Source organism: Haemaphysalis longicornis, unplaced genomic scaffold, assembly GCF_048455015.1.
Source record: "Haemaphysalis longicornis isolate Haplotype H1 unplaced genomic scaffold, Haemaphysalis longicornis Haplotype H1 scaffold_1, whole genome shotgun sequence".
Classification (NCBI taxonomy): domain Eukaryota; kingdom Metazoa; phylum Arthropoda; class Arachnida; order Ixodida; family Ixodidae; genus Haemaphysalis; species Haemaphysalis longicornis.
The window spans coordinates 379,018,697-379,038,712 of record NW_027526203.1 but is presented as its reverse complement, the minus strand read 5'-3'; the positions used below and the strand labels follow the sequence as shown (position 1 = coordinate 379,038,712).

At 46.7% G+C, this 20,016-nt stretch overlaps 1 protein-coding gene across 3 annotated transcripts in view; it reads right to left on the bottom strand.

The window, feature by feature from the left end:
* Positions 1–9,654: 9,654 nt before the first annotated feature.
* LOC144155158 (palmitoyltransferase ZDHHC3) overlaps positions 9,655–20,016 on the bottom strand; it is a 38,595-nt gene continuing 28,233 nt past the window's right edge. For 2 of the 3 annotated variants that reach the window (XM_077686439.1, XM_077686437.1), the window contains 2 exons: positions 18,552–18,709; positions 9,655–17,070 (listed from right to left, as the gene is read on the bottom strand). In XM_077686439.1, the coding sequence (XP_077542565.1) occupies positions 16,912–17,070; positions 18,552–18,709 (317 nt within the window). In that variant the 3' untranslated portion in view covers positions 9,655–16,911. The remainder of the gene's footprint in view (positions 17,071–18,551; positions 18,710–20,016) is intronic. The other variant, XM_077686438.1, reaches the window with a different exon arrangement.

Here is a 20,016-nt window from a genome sequence, read left to right as displayed (position 1 = left end):
AGACGGTCGTTTTGTCCGCTGGCGAGCTGCGGTGAGCAGGGATGGCGTAGTTCGGCGCGTTGGGGATGTTGCTTCGATTGAGGTGTGCGTTGCGTATGATGTGGGAGCCGGTTGGCTTTCCGTTTAGTGTGCGGTGGCGTGTTGTTGCCGTAAGGTGGCGGGGCGGATCGTCAAAATTGTTGCGGCTCCGTGCTAGCTTTCGCCATGGTTGCTTCTTAAGTGAAACCGTTGTGGTGGGGAAGCGGGCGTAGTTCTGTCTCGTCCGTTCGGTCCACATTCCTTGGCGTCGTAAGCGTCACTTCATCGGTAGGGCGTTCGATGCCTTCGTCTGGATCGGGCTCATTCGTTGGCGTTCTTGCCGTGTTCGTGTCGTCGCTCAAGCTCTCCTCCTTTGCCCATTGTTTCGAGAATGCTAAGGTGCTATCTCTCCCGTACAAGCAGGCTCGAAAGCATTCCGTTCGTCCCGAGTCCGCTTGCTCGCGGTTTGTCGGGTTTGTGGTGTGAGTCTCGATCGGAGCAGCGGGTGCCGGCGACCTTGTACGTTCCCGCTAGGACGTGCCGCAAGCGCTGGCCGTGTCGTTGCTCGTTGACGGACCTACCTGCACGAGTGTAATGTCGTTCGCTCGCTGGATTCGGGCTGAAGCAGCGGGTGCCAAAGAGCTCGTACGTTCCGGTAGGGTTAAATGGCGCGCGCTGGGTTATTTGTTGCTTGTGGCAAGGTTGATTTCTGTGGTTGTGACATTCGCTGGCCAAGTCCGGATAGCAGCATTGGGAGCGGATGTCGCCAATAGTGGTTTCCTGCGTGTGTTCTGGCTTGGCCGCGTTCCGTGCGCTTTGCGTTTCGTTCGCCGTGGTCAGCTCCCCCGGTCCAAGTTGGATGTCGTTCGTCACCTGTGGCGCGTTTCGTGCGCTGTGCGTATCGTTTTTCCTGGGAAACTCTCCTAACATTGGTGTGCGGTCATTCGCCACGTATTGTGCGTTCCGTGCGCCGTGCGTCTTGCTCGTCGTGGCCTATCCACCAATACGGATGCGATGTCGTTGGTTGCGCGGACCGGGGCCAGGACAGGACGTGCGGAAAATGTACGTACTGGCCCCGTTGCGTTCCGCCGCGCTTTTAGCGTTTCGTTCGTGGACGTCTCGTTCATGGCACGTGGTGCTTTCTGGCTCGTGCGAGCTGCGTACGTAGCACGCCTCGTTGCTCGTTGCTGGAAAGACCTGCGCACGGGCGATGTAGCTCGTCGATTGGCCCGGTGTCAGAGCGGCGTGTGTTCGTGATCTCGCCATTACCTGGGAGAGGTCCGGTGAGCAGGCAATCACAGTTTTGCATACGTCGTCTCGTTCATGCTCGTGCCGCCGTGCATGCTGCACATGTGTCCCGATATCGTGCAGTTTAGGCACTGTGGGAAAAGTGCGGGTAACTTTTGTCAGTTGTCTCAGAAAACTTTCTCGTTCTTCACGCAGCATCCTGTGAAGGAAAGTGTGTGTGTGTGCGTGTGCGCGTGTGTGTGAGTGAGTGAGTGAGTGAGTGAGTGAGTGAGTGAGTGAGTGAGTGAGTGAGTGAGTGAGTGAGTGAGTGAGTGAGTGAGTGAGTGAGTGAGTGAGTGAGTGAGTGAGTGAGTGAGTGAGTGAGTGAGTGAGTGAGTGAGTGAGTGAGTGAGTGAGTGAGGGGCGTGGAGCGGGTACCGCTCGCAGTCGACTGCCGCAGTACGCCCAGAGCTGCCTGTGCTTGGCAGCCGTTACAGCACTGTCCAACAATTCTCCCGTGCTTTGTGAACTCGAAAACAAAGGTTGCAGACGCGTTTTTCAGAGGCGTGATAGCTTGCACTCACGTCGCTTTATTGCCGTGTTGGTGCCTTGGTTGCACAGTGGAAATCTGCAGCTCTTGTCTCGAACAGCGCTGACGAAGCTGACAGATATCGATCAAAAAGTGCGGTGGCGTCGTTATGGGCAAGCAACATGTTTTACGAGACGTTCCAAGACGCGAGCTTAAGCTAAAACCCCAACGTCTGGTGTTGCCGTTTATGATATCAAAACGGCCCCTTAACGAGGCCTTCCACAGAGCTAACTTAAATTTGGCAGCAGTTGCTAGCGAGGGGTGGTCGCCCCGCCAGTAAATAGGAGATGAAGATAGGGGAAGAACAACCACCAAAATTCACCATCGTCGCCAGCTTCCTCATTACACGGTGGCATAAACGAGAAGCGGCGCATCGGGTTGCCATTCGAAAGCAACGATCCTCCGGCGGCAAGATGCCAGAGCTCTTCGACAAAATATTCGAGGCGAAACAAGGCGTCGCACGCGTTATACTGGGCATTATGATGTCCAATTTACAACCCACAAACGTGCCTCGGTGTAATCTGATATTTTATTTCCAATGCAGAGGAAAATTACACCGCCGCGCTTGCACGGTGGGGCTGTACGCTCACTTGTAAATGGAGACCATAGTCCTACCGAACCTGAGCAAAAAGTTTCAAAACGAGTGCTTAATAAAACCACATGGGCGCACGTACATCAGCGAAATTATCACACAGCGGCATGTTGCGGACCATTTCGGTGACACCAACCATGCAGTCGATGTGACGCGAAACATGTAAATTAACTGCGGCTATTGAAACGAGCGGTTCGGCTCGCGAAACGACTACACAGCGTGACATGCGTCTACGGAAACTGCTGAAGACCAGAAAAGAGCGACTTCGGTGCGCGTAGTGCCATGCATTGTTAGCAGGCGCCCTTTCTCCCCCCCCCCCCCCCTCTCGTCTCCCCTAAAGCAACTTGAACGGAGCAAGCGGGAAGAAGCAGCTACGAGTTCCCAGGCCGCGTATTTGTAAACAAAAATAACTGCGCCAATCAACGCGTGCCGTAGAAACAGAGTCACTGCGGCTGCACTTCCCGCCGGCACCTCCCTCCCTCGTTTTTCCCTTTTCACCGCGACCCCTTAGCGAGCGACCGCCTAAAAACGCTAACTGCGCCAGACAGGGACATGGAAAAGAGAGAGGCGCAGTTTTCGTTGTCTGATTTTACCATCCTTGAGAATTAAGTTGCACAGCGGCACCGCTAAATGTTTGCGACTCGTAGATGCGCGTCCACACTCGAGTTCGTGATAGAACGTGTTTGCACTACTGTACTGACGAGTGCACGCACTCGAAAATACAGTATTCATGAGTATTGTACTCATGAGTACTGTATGCTCACGAGTAGTACTCATGAGTACTGGGTACTCACGAGTACTACTCATGAGTACTGTGTACTCATGAGTAATCATACTCTTGAGTACTCATACTCGTGTGTACTCATACTCGTGAATACTGTACTCATAATTACTCATTCTCATGAGTAGTGTACTCATGAGTACTGTACTCACGAGTAGTGGACTTACCCCTGTACTCACTCGTCATCGTACTCACTTTTTTCACCTGGGTGTGTACTCACTCATCATCATACTCACTCGTGAGTTTGAGTACAAATGAGTACAAATGAGTGTACTCACGAGTGAGTACGCCGACCTATGGCCACAGGTGGCGTTCGCTGCCAAAGACACCCTCACACATATGCGGTACGAATGCCCCTTTTCCCGCTTCGAACCACGCATGCATTCGTGGTGGGCCGAAACACTGCTACCTGTTGAAGGCTCGTCCTGGTGCACGAAAACGCTTTATTGGCCGGTCCCCAGTGTGCGGCATGTGATGTGCGGTATGGCGTGGGCACCTTTCCGCGTGTGGGTGTGTGGCATAGTTCCATTTTCTTCAAAATACCCTAAGAATCTACTTTGGTTTTAGAGCGGGAAGTAAGCATGGTGAATTCTTCTGCCTCCTGGACCCAAAGCAGCTCGTACAACACACCAGCAAGAAGTTACGCCCCAATGGCTTCGATTGCCGCTTATGCTGCAGTACTTGATCAGTTGCATTTAATTGTCGATGATTTGCCTACAATGTTAATGGCCTGCGTAGATGGCTGGCGCCTCGGCCTCCTACCAATGACGTGCCTGTAAAGGGTGCACCACGGCATACACTGCGTTATGGCGGTGAAGCAAACGTGCATTATCTACGCGGAACCCGTCACTCGCACTATACGCACTGCACGGTCTCTTACCTGCAGAGATACAGGAGTTATCAATGTTAGATCACAAGCAAGCATGAATCAGTTGCACACTGTGCTTTATTTTTTAACCAAACGTCTCAGCCTGACACCGACGATGTCTGCATTTTCCCGTATTTCTGCTGGCAAATCACCAGTGTGCTGTTCTGCTCGCTTGCTGTTGTGAATCTCTTTTATGCTCTGCTATGTTGTCTTGAACGGTTCTTTTAAAGCCACCATTCAGAGCCTAATGCTGTTCACGCCTGACACCGCTAATCGCGCAAGCCAAAACGAGAAGGAAAACACGCACGCACACACAACACACACACGCGCGAGCGCACGCAGAGAGAGAGAGAGAGAGAGAGAGAGAGAGAGATTATGGAAGTAATGAAAGTGGGGAAGTAATGAAAATAAGTAACAAATATTTCACCCTGGACGGCGGAATGCCATGAAATAGGATGAGCTGGGTTAAAGTTTTTTGTCATGTCCGCATAGATACTCCTGCATATCTGCTCGGTGTCACGGGGAACCCTAACTCGATTTTTTTAGAACCGCAGTACAGAAAATAGGCCCTTTCACCTCCCCTTGGCTTCATTCGTTTAAGTGAAGGTAGAAGATAGTGGACATACATCGTGTCTGTACACGAAGAGTTGCCACAAAGATCTTCTCCATTACAAAACCAAACAGTAATACACCAGTAAGCGTCATTTTGTTTAATAACCTAAAACACGCCCAAAATTTTCTGTTTTCTTTCTCAGAAATTTCAGAAATCTTATACCGTAAAAGCGCATTTTTTGGAGATATGTGACTGAGATTTATCCAAGCGGCAATTGGCATGTAAATGGGACAAACCGGAGTTCCATGCGCTGGGGGCCGAGAGGATTCACTGTTGCGCGCAGTGATGTAGTTCCCAGCCATGTGCCATTCTCAAGCGTTTACCCACTTCACGCGGTTCACCACGAGACCATTGCGATGGCGTCTTGAGCTCGCTGCAACACATGAGGTTGCGCCTTCTGAAATGTTACATACGTGCTCAGCCGGGTGCGGCGTTCGGAAAGGTCTTGATCGCTCGTCAACACCGCACGGTGGCTGCGCGCTCCGCCCAACCGCCTGTCTCTCGAACGCTGGTGTGTTAACTGCAGCCTCGTCGTAGGCCTAGCACCGCCAGCATATAGGTGCGGCGCGGGCTGCGGCCATCACGTTTATCTAGCACATTTCTCGCAGTTTGTGGAGGTCCCAACGGAGTGTCTCAGTACACGCGACCTGCGCTCGCGGCAGTTAACCCGCTATCCTAATTTGTGGCTTGCATTCGGCCAAGGTCGTTAAAAACGTCTAATTAAGTGTGGTCGCTCACGGCCAGGGCTAGATTTTTTTTTTTTTTTTTTCACAGTTTGCACCCGTTATTTCCGTCTTTTTCTTTACCGCGCAAACGTCACCTTCGGAAAGGGATGGTCATAATCATGCGGAAAACTTTCTAAACTGAAACACGGCGCTGAAACAGTGTAGCATGCGCATTCCTCGCGCTGATTTATACACCACCTGACCGATTGAACAAAACACACGCACAAATACGCAAAAAGCGGAAAGAAATTGGTCTTTACTAGCGGAAAGCAGAATACGCAAGGGGGGGGGGGGGGGTAAAGAGGAAACAAGTGGCACCATGATCCCAAGACAGTTAAAAAAAATCACCGAGTACAGGCCATCACTCGAACTAGGGCTGCTGAATGGTGATGTCACGGAAATACCTGTGCCTTAGCGTTAGCAAGTATTCCGAGCTTTTGCTGCCTCGAATGTGCTTTACGGTATTTGTTTCGAAGGCTGGACAGCAGGATCTTGTAATCTTCTGCCAATCTTCCATCATCACCTAGCGCTTTTATTAGAGGCACACTAATGTCAGTGTTGACACTTGCATCGACAGTATATTTAGCAGTTTTCTTGATTTAGACGCAACAATGGGAGGGTGGCTCTCAGAATCTTCAGCCCATACCATTTGTGTTGTTTCTTCAGACTCAAGACCAGCCATTTTTTTCATTTTGGTACACTGGATGTGACACTTGGGACACAGCCTATCCCCAGACACTAAGTTCAAGGACTTCAAGCTTTGCGCCAGCGTGTTGGGAATAACCGTTGCTCCGCAACAAGGGCGTCAGTGGTTTCCAAGTGGATCCGTGCCCAGTTTCGAGGCTGCGTGCGTAGTGTACTTAGAAAAGTACACATAATAATAGTGCGCACATATGTTGGTGATGGTCAACTTCGGCCTTCTGGCCTTATCACAAATTACATCTTGCTGGTCAGGCGGCAGGTCAGTGAACTGCTTGATCTAGGCACTTCGTGCGTAGTCTCTACGATGGCAGCTCCCAGGACCGAATGAACAATCGGGTGGACGATTGACGACACTGCAAGTCAGTCAAGCGGTTGTTTCATAAATGTTGCAGCTGCGAGAGTAAGAAATATTTTATACGATATAATATAGCAAACACCGTATTTGCCCATTGCTCTTAGAACTCATGTTCAAAATGTATTTGGTTATACAGCTCCATAGTGGCGCTTCACGTTTTTAGCGAAGCTGTATATGTCTCGGTTTCCCCATTAGTGTGAGCTAACGGAAGTCACGCTGACAGAAAATCGCGCGCACCCAATTCCACAGCCAGGTAAATCGCTACGTAGCTCTTAATGAAACGTAGATATCACAAAACATACCTATTCCGAAACTAGCCCCTAACACGACGCTGCCATTACGCCGAGTTTACTTACTTGTTATAAATTGTTCACATAGTAGTAGAACACGCTGCGGAATTCCCGTGCTGCCTTGCCGTGCTTCCTATTCCCCTACCCACACCCCCGACTCCTGGCTGTCTGCCCTCGCGCGCTCGGACGCCCAGTCCCAGTGCACCCTGGAGGGCTCGGGCCCACAGAGCTGCGCTTCCGCGGCTCAACCGTCCCTAAGCCTGGCCAGAAATAGAACGTGTTTCTCTCTCTCTCTCTCTCTACTGCCAATAGATGACCTTCTACAGAGAGGGTATTCTTAGAGAAACGCCTGTAACTCTTACTTAATCAAAGCTATCCCAAAACAAATTATAAGGCAATTAGTCGCTAAGAGGATGCTATCAATAGACCAAGTTTTATTTACTTTTCTTAATTACGTAGTTCGCAGTGAAGTTGCAAATTTTCGGGATTCCCGTCTGCTCTCAATACATGGTCTTCTGCAGGAGCGAAACAAAGAGCCTCATGTTTGTCGGCTGGAATAGAAATGCTACTTTCAAGTTGCATTTAGTTAGGTAAATAAGAAGTACGTTCAAGCGCAAATTTCAAGCTACATGTTTTGTTACGTTCACTCCTCGGACTGCACCCAGCGTCGCTACTCTTCCTCCTTGAGAGTGGGATGGCACTGAATTTTTTTAGGCTTTATCATCGATTTCTCTGAGTTAAAATGCCTACTTCAAACACGTAACATGAAGTGAACTCTGGCATTTTCGCATTAACAAATATTGAAGAACTCAAGAGAACAAGCCAATTCCGCGCAATAAAACCCTGCAGTTTGACAGGCGCCAGGGAAGTGCAACGTGGTCGTGCAGCCTAACACTATGTTCACAAAACCTTTGATGGGATATGGGCACATCCTCTAATTTGGCTAAGTATTTTTAATGTTCGTACCTCTCCGTCCCAGCGAAAATGTGACCACGGTTACCACCTGACATCGTACCTGAGAAGTGTCCCTTTACTGTTTACATGATGGCCTCGCAAAAGAGACACCATCAATTGCTACTGCACAGACGACGCAGACATCTGGGGCGGTATTCTCGAATTTTGTCCCTTTTGCGTCGCTTTCAAAAGTGTCCCTTTTGGCGAGCTCTGATTGGCTAAAAGCAAACAACCGGAAGTGACGTAACGCAAGCGCAACAAACCTATTATTAACGCCTACTGCTTAACCGGAAGTACGTCACGATGAAAGGGACTCAAAAGAGACGTTTTCAAAAGGGACAGTTATGAGAATGCCGCCCCTGTAGTGTTCACGCCCTCGTAGCAGACGACGGTTGCTTTTAAACCGGTCTGAACCAGCCACGGCCAGCCAAGAGCAGACGACAGTGGAAAGTGTCGCGGTGAGCGGCGCTCGCACTTCTGGGGGGTGCCGCGGAGCCGCCTGTGAGGACTCATTTTCAAAAAATGTTTTCTCCGCAATAAGACAAAGTACTTTTCTAATTTTTTATATACTTTAGAAATTACCTTGAGCTATCTTTTGGGTATTTTTTAAAGACTGTACACCGCTGCCCACACGGCCGTTTTTGGTCCCCTTTAGGGGCAGTTTTTGTAAAAATCCAATATTATTCGTTTATTACCAAAAGAATGCTGTGAGGCTTTGCGATTGGCAAAGTTTCAAATAAATGTAGATGACCTAGAGAACGAGTACAAAAATTTTCGTGTGGTCATTTGATTAAAAGTTGACTGAAAAAATTGCCAAACTGACGATTTTTCTCAGATTCCCACTGTCGATTCAGGTGGAAAATCCCTTAGCTCGGCGTTTATTTTTTACGGCAGCGTAGCCTCGATCTGTTTACCTGCTCACACATGCTACTGCAAGCTGTAATGGCTCCTTGTCAAAAAAAATTTATAATTATCACTTTTTACGTCTTTTCCAGGTCTTTGGAGGTCACTGTAAAGACGAAAAAAAATTGTTTCGCCAGAAACATTTCACCGAGTATCACTTCTCAACTCAAAATTGCTAAAATAAATTTTTGAAGCCCATCCGGAAGATTGAAAAATTGCCGGGTCTCCTTTGGCATGGAATGACCCTCTTGCCTGATCTCCACCCAAATGCACCGAGTTTTCAGGGCGTCCATTGTCCACGCGCTGCCAACATGGCCTCGCCGATATAATGAAGCACTTCGTCGAGACTGTATGGGTGTTTCCTTTCCTTTACAGCAAGTCCCATCCTAAACTTAGAGGCATGCAAGTCAAACTGAACTGCAGGGATATTCTGCAGCCAGGGCACTAGCACACCCTTGGCCCTCAAAAAATCTTAATGGCGCCAGCACGGGCAGACCCATGCACGCCATTTCCTTGTCTTTTGTGCACGGCTACGCTGCAGTTCCAGCGAGCAGATGAGCCCAATCATGCTCAATCATCATCATGGTCATATTGTGCAAAGGGACCAAGCATGTAGCATTCATTATTCGTCCAATGGCAGATGGACAATGTTTAGAGTGCAGATGGACAATGTTTAGAGCATTTGTTTTTCTTTTCTTTCATTTTGTCTGTAGTGTTTTTATGTATATAAAAGTTTCCGTGATATCAAACGTTCCGATGGAAGTAAGCCAGTGTATGCCCCCCTTCTTGTTCTTGTGTGCTGCTTAGCGGAAGAAGGAATGCAGCTGAAGCTACCAAACGATCCAAAAAAGTGTCCCAACTCCCCAGAGATGCATCTTGTTCCTAATTTGCATGCTGACCCCGGCTCATCCTGTTCATGAATGCGCACACATTGTTGAGAAACTGGTGGCCATTGGAAGTCCAAGTGATGTGGAAAACAAGTGTGTTTTGAGTTGTGAGCATTTTTTTTTTCATAATTGTTATCCTGACCACATTGCTCAGTTCTTGTGGCATTTATTTTAGACACTAATGCGTGCCCTCCTTCGGCGCGAAAACAAATACAAATGTTACAATACTCACACACAATCACCAAATAAATCACAGTCCATCACATCAAGTACAGCCACCCACATCTAAAGACAACACTACTCTCAACAAGGCGTCTTCTGCTCAACACCAGTAACTTATCTTCTTGCAATAGCTCTGTCAGATGACTCTACGACAGACATCAGATGAAGGCTGTTGCACTGGCAAATACCAGCACCCTTAAAGAGAACTCCCAACCACCTGACGGCATGATGAATAAAGATGCAAAGGATGCCACAAAGACAAACAATAGTACCCTCTTCTTTTTGCCCGGACTCAAATAATGCGAGCCATTTGATTAATGAAAGAAGCTGCACAGCGAGCTTCATGGCATTTTTGAAAAAGAAAGGCTGGCCTACTCTTTTATTATCACTATCAAAATGCACAACGGCTTATTCTTTGAAACGGGCAGGCACAATACCACATTTCAGTCTGGCATGAAAGCAAGAACTGCACTGGAACATCCTTATTGATGATGCCATTAGCTGAACGATTTGCAGACCATGTTGTGCCTCGACATGTCTTTGATACTCTGTACAATGTCTTACAGCTAGGAGATTATAAGCACTGTTTAGGACATACCCTAATACAGTTTATCAGCATGGTTATAAATATGTAAAGCCGCCTCGAGGTACACTCCAAGTACAACTTGGCAGCAGGGGTCCTGCAAAGCAACCCCGCTCTAATAGAAAGGCCACTCACCGCACTAAATGAAGGTCAAACCTCCGACCATAGCTACCTACATCTTGTACTGCAAACAGTGACCTATTGCCTTGAGGGGCTGGATTCAACCATACACCTCAAGACCATTCATCCTTCTCATTATCAAAAAGGAAAGGCTTTTGAGCCTCCCTCTCTCTTTTTCATTTCTTCTACTTTTAACACAGTATGCTTTCTCTCTGGTAGCGGCCATTTTAAATTACAGGTGCAACAGAAGATAGTTATAGTTTTATCGGAAATATGTGCATTGAGCGGCCCCAAGAGAACTTCTAGCTTGTATGCATTAACACGAAGTGAGTGTAACATTTGTTGTGAAGCGACATTTGTATTAAACATATACGTCACTGTTTCTCTTAACAACAACAACAAAAAGAAAGAACCCTGCATTTTTGTTGAGGTATCTGCTTATGAATGTAACAATGCTGAATTTCCTCCAGAAATGGATTCCCTGCAAGCTTGCAGGCTGTACATGAGTAAAATTTGGGTGCGACTGGTGCATTTGTCAAAAACGCGAGAGTAGCTGAGCTAATGAACAGCCTCACCTGAATTAACATAGGCAGTAAAGAATTCGGCAACTCAGGCTGCATTTACCAATCATAATAAAACTAGAGACACAGAAGCACTTTCATGTTGCTAGATGTATCCACTGTTGGTGGTACATTACTTAGATATGTCTCACTTCCTTTCTGGCCCAAAATATGCAGTTGCTGTCGATTAGCTCACCATGTGAGCTAAAAAGGGCTTATTACAATCAAGCAGTGGCTAGGAATACCTAAGTACAGGTGGCAGTTAACTCCTTATAAATTTCACTCGATTGTAGGCACCGTTAAGGTACGAAGCTATGTATCTGGACTCTGGTTAAATTTTTCGGTTAATGCGACAAACATTTTTTTGGTTCCGCCACAATAAAATGAATCATAGTCGAATATATACCCAATCGGCTACTATACCAAAAAGACTATATGCAGTTAAATTTTTCAGTTAATGTGACAAACATTTTTTTTGGTTCCGCCACAATAAAATTAACGATAGCCTAATATACACCCAATTGGCTACTATACCAAAAAGACTGTACGCAAGCTTCTTACAGCTGGTCTTGCACCAATATGGGGTATCACAGCCACAACACAGTGGGCGTATGTGTCGGGCAAGGATTGCAACAACTTCTTAGAGCTGAAATCCACATGCATACTACCACTGGACATGCTTTTTCAAAGCAGCTTATCTCATATGAAATAGTTTTGGTCATGAATAGGTATAAAAAAAAATAATACATCTGTACAACCCACCATAAAAACAGATTTATAGCGAAAAAACAGGGCAACACTCGGATTTCGAAAGAGAGCCACAGAGCTGGACGATTGCTGATGCCATCAATGGAGAGCATGTGCGTCTTTCAAGAGCCAAGGGGATGCAAGAAGCTGTAGCAAAAGTGGCCCGTCTCTCCCCCCTCCTTTTTTTTTTACATGGCTTGATTTGTGCTGCACTGGTTATAATTATTTCGTACTCTGAAAGCTCACATCACTTACAAATTATCCTGAGCATGCCAGTAGCGTGGAGGAGGGAAACCATTGCCATGCCTCCAGAAGAAGCCATAACTCTGTCGTCTCTGCCACGCTGTAGGTGCTGCTCATTGCTTATCAAAACTCGCCTAAACAGGCGATCCATAAACTAAGTGAGCTTTTATCCTGGTGCTTCTTCAAGGAGAGCATCCTGGCCGCTGCCATTTTCAGGGCTGGACTGCAAAGGAACTTGTGTGAGCATGACTGTAGTAACTAAACCAACCCGCAGCTGCGTGAGCACGAGTGCAGTCAGACGTCTAGTGCGCCTCCTCTGCATGTTTGCTACAGTAAAAAAGGCGTGCGCATTCAGCATGAGATGTAAATATCTAGCAAAAATGACTACAAAAGTATACATTTCATGTTGTGAAACCTACACATCTTTACATAGCATATTTACATATCTTGTATCTGGTCAGTAATCAATTAATCACATGATGCTGTGTCATTTATGCCATAATGAAGCTGTCAGACAATTTGAATTGTGCTGAAACAAATTGTGCAAACCAACAGAGCAGAGCTGTATGCAGCTCTGCTCTGTTGGTTTGCACATTTGGAAAACCATGCAAGAAATGCAAGCGAAAACACACATTGATTCGGCAACCTTTGGACCTCATTAGGAACAAAATTGTGAAGGAAAAAAATCTTGGAATTTTTTCACAAAATTTGACTAACACTAAGCTTACCCCTGACATTTCACAACATGCACGAGCAACCCATATTTTTGCCAATGCAGTTTTCATGAATTAGAAAGAGAAGCCTGCTCCCAGACTGAATGATGCAAAAGAATTTCGATACAATACTTATCAGTGTATTAGAAACAAATACTGCACATGTATGCATATATGTGCTCATAGGGTAACCTGAACGGGAAGCATAAATAACAGCAGCTTTCACGCAAGCAATAACAGCACACTCTTGCATTACTGCACAAAAATGTTCACAATAAGAATGGGAAATACAGTGACTCAAACAGTGTTACCGGTACAACATATCTGCATTACCAATTATTCTATACAGCTAACACCTAAAGTACACCATTGTGCTTTAATGCACCTTGTCACGATGGAATCCCCAAACACAAGGGCTCCCCAATGTTATATACTGCTTCACTCAATCCATGCTCTCTTTCTCTCTAGAGCTCAAGTTTACACACACACACACCTAATTTTCAGTGTTATAAAAAAGAAGCTTTGAATCCCCTCAGCTGTATATTTTTTCTCTCCTTCATGTTTAATTGCACGCTCTGCATCTAAAGGCCTTTGTGCGTTTTGTAATTATTCACTTCTGAAGTGGGACAGCAGCTGCAAAATTTCACATAAATAATACAGTGCTAACTTGCAAGACTAGCTGGTTGCTTACACAAAGCTGAATTTGTTTGGTGGGTAAGCATTGACCCTCTGCAAAAACTATCCTTACAGCCCCCATTTTTCACAAGTCAACAAAACTAACAACATTGGTCCACATAAAACAATTTGTTATTCATAATGAAAAGAAACGTCAGATCACTAAAAACCTAGCGAGGCAGTATCATCAACTTATGTGCAGTGGAACATCATCCAAACGTCCTGATGAAGATGAAGGAATACGGTGCATGTAACAAAGCTTAAATGGGAAAAATGAGGAATAGCCAGGTGACCAATTCGAGATAGCTACAGTGTAGACCACTTACAACGTAACTACTTACACTGTGGGGTGGGACTGGATATAACACAGGTTTTTGAGACCACCGGGTCGTCTCCCATAGAACTCTATGCATAAGCATGCCACTTAAAACACTGTCGCCCAGAGCCCAATGCCGGCTGTAGTGTACGTAGTATCCTCGAGGGCTCCCTGATCAGCTGGAGCAGCAGAGAAGTCATTTAAGAGTTGTAAAACAATTAAATAAAAACGGAGGAATCACCCGTGGACTTGGCTGTGGAAAATAAAAAAATAAGGCACCTTTTTATTTACACATTCTGTTTGAAGTCCCGTGATACACACAACTGCCTTTCTCTTCACGCTCCTTTCGAGATGGCACCACTTGTCCACGAGTTATCGCTACCCGAAAGTTATGCTGACAGACTAGCGAACGGTCGCAGGAGGGCGTGGAAGTTGTCAGTGCTTCTTGGGAAGGAAAATGTGTTTCTCGGGCGTTAAGGTGAGCTCCCACTGCTTTGATACATGCTATTTTTATTGCGCACTTGCTACCTTCCTTGCGTTTAAATAAGAGCCCGCTAGTATTTGTGTACACTTTGTGAAACCTCATGCATTGGTACATATCTTGAATGTTCCGTTTAAAATTTACAGTTGCACCTTAGCTCACTTTTACCAGTGCTTGCCTTCTTATCTGCTACAGACACGTCATCTGCTAGGTGCGCTGCTGAGCAGCTGAGCTCCCCAGCACTTTCATGGTAAGAGGCCTGTCATTGGGTGGATGCTGGCTCCGGAAGACTTTCAGCTCATATGTGCCAACTTTTATTTTATTCCACTCGTTTGGTACTCACTAAAACTTTTCAAACTTAGGACATCACAATTTTTTTGCGGCTGAGAACCTTGAAAAAAATGCGACATAAATTTGGTGTATTCTTGTTGGCATAATGATTCTTACTAGTGAAATAATCAGGAGCCTGCTACATGAGATGTGCTTAAAAGATGTCTGATATTAAACGGCATGCAATAACAATGCCCCATATCCATTTTGCTCATTCTTTAAAGAATTTCTCCTCGCCAATCAGGAATTCACACGATTTACAGAAAACTTTTTTTGTTGCAATGTTGACCCACACGCTATATATAGTACCTGCATTGACCCATTTCACAATACAGAAATATTCTGCCTTATTATTGCACAGCATACTGTAGAGAGAGACATACTTTATCGATTTCGGGGCTCACAGCAAACACAAGAATAAATGCTTCGTAATGCATGAGGCACAAGTATACCAACGTTCTGGGTAACAAAAAACAACCAAACACACGCAGGCGCGCGCGCGCGCGCACGCACGCACGCACGCACGCACGCACGCACACACACACACACAAAAAAACAGAAAAATTTAAAACAAGTAGCATTCCTAAGCTGTCCACAAGTTAAAACTTCAGACAAAAGATTAAGATAGCAATGTTGCCTGCATATATGACAAAAAATTTTGCGAATTTCTTTCTCAAAATTTCTCAAAAAGCCACCCCTACAGCTCCCCAAGTTGGAAGCCAAGAATTCTGTTGTCCTGCAGTTGCAGGAGCTCACCATGAAACAACACTGTGGACCACAATCCCTGGCTTTATGTTTTAGTGCCTCAGACATCCTGAACCAAACCCCTGCGACGCGTCCCTCTGAACAAGCTTCCTAGGACTCTAACCAGAGCAGATGTCCGCCAGCGGAAAGAACACTCCTGCAAAGCGCACGTGCTGCTTCTGTTTTTGCACACCTAGCAACTGCACAGTTCATTTTGTGAATTCTGCACCCTACGGCGCACCCAGCCCTCTTTCACTGGTGAGAGAAAAAATGCAGCCACGAGCTGTACGCTGTGGTCAACCTAGCGCATATCAAGTGCAGCGGGCACCACTCCCACTCCAAGGCGCTTCTACGACAAGCACTATGCAAAAAAATTGGCGCTGCACTCCTACGGCAAACTTCAGCGAGCTGCTCGTGAGCTTCGCTGCTAATTGCCTCTACCAAAAGTTCTGCCAGCAAGAAACTGCCTTTTGCATTGTCAGTGAACGAGGTCGCGTGAAAATCAAATAATGTTGCACCAGTGGTAGCAGTCAGGCTACTGCAGCTATAGAATCTGTTATTCCAAACCCCAACAAACAGCGAAGCAACGATAAAGTCAAATCCCCACCCACCATTTTGAAAACCCCCGCCGCAGCAGCTGATGTTTGAAAAAGACCTTAAGTAGACATTCTGTTTAGGTTTTAATTGGCATCTGATTGAGTGAAGGCAAATAAAGAATGCTTGGAAGGTAGTTTGTACGTGTGGCTTGGTTTACGCATGTTTTGATTATGGTGCAGTGCCACTTATAGCGTGATTTTTGCGGTTCCCACGACATACGTTATAAGTGGTTTACACTGTAGTTTAAAAATTTTTATTTTAGCTTTTTGCTACGCAGATGCACTTTAATGAGTCTCTACAGTAACGAAGAAAAAGCCAGTATCAAGGAATCCAGCCAAGATGTATAAAAGTTCATGGTGACTGTATTAACCATTTCTTGTTGCCCAATCAATCACTGTAAAAAGAGCTCTCTTACTTTTTACTTGTTGTTTTACTGCCTGTACTGCTCAGCTTATCATCTGTATGCATTTTGAAAAAGCATACCTGCAGATGACCCAAGCAGAAAGCAGCTGTGCGATCATGGTACAACCCACATATTTTTTTTGATTGTCGAGTTACGAGCACTGTACTATTGTAAAATGCAGCAATCAAACTAATAACGAAGCACTCCCTTAATAAGGAAAGCAGACTAATCAAGCCCCCAATGGTTATCCACACTTCTGTGGGAGATCACGCAGTTTGTAAGTGCTTCACTGCTCAAAACACCCGGTTTCTCTGCTGGGCTGCAAGCCTACTTCCTAGCTCCCGAGGATGCATTCCACAGGCCACCCCGACGACCACCTCCGCCAGTACACAATCACCACTGCCTCCATCCCCTTTCACACCAAGTACAAAGCACGTCAGCATTTCGAACTACGTCTACCTCCCTTCGGGTACTGCATAAAATCACGCCCACACACAATCTGAACAGTGTGTCACAGCAGTCCTGCTTGCTACGAGTGTGTTCCCACAGACTTGGGCGCTCCCAGAGGCCCCAGCCCTGGTGATGAGTGGCTGACCGGCCCTTGACACTTGCATGAGGGGCCTTTGACAAACGGCCCACCGTGGAACTCAGGCTTCACATGGGCGACGCGGAGCTAGACGGCGTAGAGGTATCCCGGAAGTGGTGCCGCGTCGCCGGCAGACGTGAAGGGTGAGAACCAGGTGAGAGAGAAGCGTCCAAAGACAGCCCGCATGCTCCGCCAGGGCGAACGCTTCTGCCATCGGGCCACTTCCTTCTTCAGCTGCTCTATGCCCTGCCCAAGGAAACACAAGCACTTCACCACAGCTCACACACAATTGCAGCCAAAGCCAGCAGCTCCAGATAATGTGCACGCACATCGGCAATAATGACAAAAGGTTGAGCCAAGTAGCAAAGCCAGTTTTGGCACTGCTGTAGTGACCACAGAAGGTTGCTGCTGCCAGTGAAGCACAGGTGACTTGCTCAAGTTACCCTGCAGTGGGCCACAGTGGCATGCTAGGGATAAGTTAATCGTCTGCACTCCTTAAATGGGCACCGAAATCTCGCGCACAAGGGTGCTCTGCGGCTTGCCTCCTCCAGAAAAACTGTCACTGTAATCATTTTAAGTCATAAAAAACCTGTGCACTGGTATTTTTAGAATTCTAGACACCTGCCTTTTTTTTTTTTTGACCTCGTGATAATCAAAGTGGGAGGTGTGTTTGGATTCGTAGGCCGTCCACCTTGAACTTTTCTTCTGAAACGTTCCTTCTTTTTATTAAAGTGGAAGATGTTGCTTAGGAGGAGGGTGGGGGTGCTTAGAATTAAGGAAATATGGTACAGCTGGATTTCATTATAACGAAATCACAGAGAGTGCAAGAATTCCTTCATTACCCCAACATTTGTTACAAAAGCAGGCATCTAAATTGCTGGATATCGAGCAGGAGATGAGTGCAGCATGCAGCAGCCCTTACTATGCACAATGGAATGGAACTAAATAGCGCTATTTTAAAACCTGCCCTACACTATAAATAAACACTGTACTTCTCTGTGTATAACCTGCACATAACCCACATCCCCATGTTGCGGCCACACAGGGAAAAAAAAAAAAAAAAAAAAAAACACACACACACACACACATTCCCCACACCATCAACCATGTAAGGCAACCTTTTAATCAAGAGACAAATTATTGGAAAGGCTGCGACTCTGCATGCTAGCTTGGATATTATTTTTAGCCCCACGGTGAGCAAAATTATTTGTTATAGTTGATGCTGTTTTGTTATAAACGGCACAAGTGCCACTGAAATTCAATACGACCAATCAAAGTTTGTTAATAAGAATGAGGTTCAAGTATGCATGCACATGAGGTATGCACATTTCTGTAGGATATTTCTACCCTTATTTACTACTTATTTTCTATTTCTAGAGCTACAAAAAAGTCTCCATGCAGTTGCTGCCCGTGCGACCTCCTTTTCTATACTATGCTGCGCTACAGTTCTGACAAGACCACACAAGCAAGCAAGTTCTGAATCCTCTCTGCCCTCTAGCTCTCCCAGGAAGAGCGGCCAGGGGGCAAAGTTTTAGGCAAGCTTTCGGTGTCCACGACGGTTCTGGGTGCTAGTTGCACATTCTTTGTGTTTAGGAGGGCCCCCCCACTATGCTCCTGCTACAGTTTGAGCAAGAAGTCTAGTGGACATTAATGGACACAACGTGAGCGTTCCAGCACCCAACCAAGCTCCTGCCCTCAGGCTGAGGGAGGGAGGTGTGGCCACATACCGTCTCATCATTCCAGATGGCTTGCAGCTGGGAGGCAAACATAACCAGGGTAAAGATGGCAAACAGGAGGGCCTCGAAGATGAGCAGGATGAGCAGGATGACGGTGACAGCCGGGGAGCCCGCTGAGCACCCTGTCGGGGAGTGAGGGCCACCATGGGCTTCCGGTACCCCCCAAATGGGTTAGACACTGCCACAGCTGGCCACCCTCCGGCCACAGTTAGACGCCTCCCTCGCTAGGCCCAACCCACTGTGCCCTTGCACCCAAAAGCAAAGCAATGCAACAACACACAGGGCAGCACAAAGGTGGGCATTATTACCCACATTCATTACACTGCATTACAGTCGAACACTGCAATAACAAAACCACTTGAGAAATCCAAAAAAATTCGCTTTTGTGGGAATTTAATGATAATGAGAATGAAACACAAAAAACAGGAAGATCACCTGCAAACTGAAAATTTATTCCCGAAAGTCAGTTATATTACTTTGCGAACCTAACCTTGCAGTAACTACACAGCTTAGCTTTCACACTACAAGAAGTGCTTCATTGCTAGTCGTGCGCGCCTAAAGAACGCCCAAATTGTGCCAAATGCATCCAAGACATCCTGCGGGTTTGCTTTCTATGCACGTTTTTCTCACTGGTCCTCCCCACCGAGTATATCCGACGAGCATGCAAGCGAAGTCCAGCTCCTTCTGGTGATGAACTTTGCCAGACAGTGGCACCTAACTGTTCCAAGGCTGTCCACAAAACTGAGCGAGCACCGCTTTGTTGACGTCCAGAATGGCCTTTCTAGACCTCACAGCCCCCAATGTTTTGTTTTGCGCACGTGTGCCATTAAACAGTGGCGTCCTTGCTTTTCAAAATGGCAGAGCCAGCTGCAGGCGGTTCCAAACTCGTTGCACTATCCCCCCTTCTTCCACTTGGGCCACTGACTTGGGCAATGATGGCTGCCTTATATTGTAGCGATAAAAACTTCCGCGTTTTATTGAGAGCAAACATGCCGATTTCTGCACACGCAACGAACGCACACGCGCTGTTCAGCGGTAGCCGCTAGCCCAAGCCAGAGACATGCCGTGAGTCACCATGTGTCGCCCCTTAGTGGTGTCACTGCGAGGCTGCCTCCACGGCTGCCTGTTGCACAGTCTTTTATGTAAACAAATATGGTAGCGGCTATGCAAGCATGCTGTGGCAGAAGTTCATAAACTTTGAGTTCATACACTTTGAGTCCGAAAAAAATGCATTTGAGCACTTTTTGGACACTGTTAGCCTCAAATCGGTAGATAAAGTGCTGACCGGACTTGCAGCAAATTTCGTTAACGTGGGATCACTTTCCAAAAACATTTCGTTGCTGCGAGATATGAAATACATGGGCTTCTATGGATGGTTGCCAGGGATCTGAAAATATTTCGTTGCCGCGGGAATTTCGTGCTCGCGGGATTTCGTTATTGCGGGGCTTGACTGTAT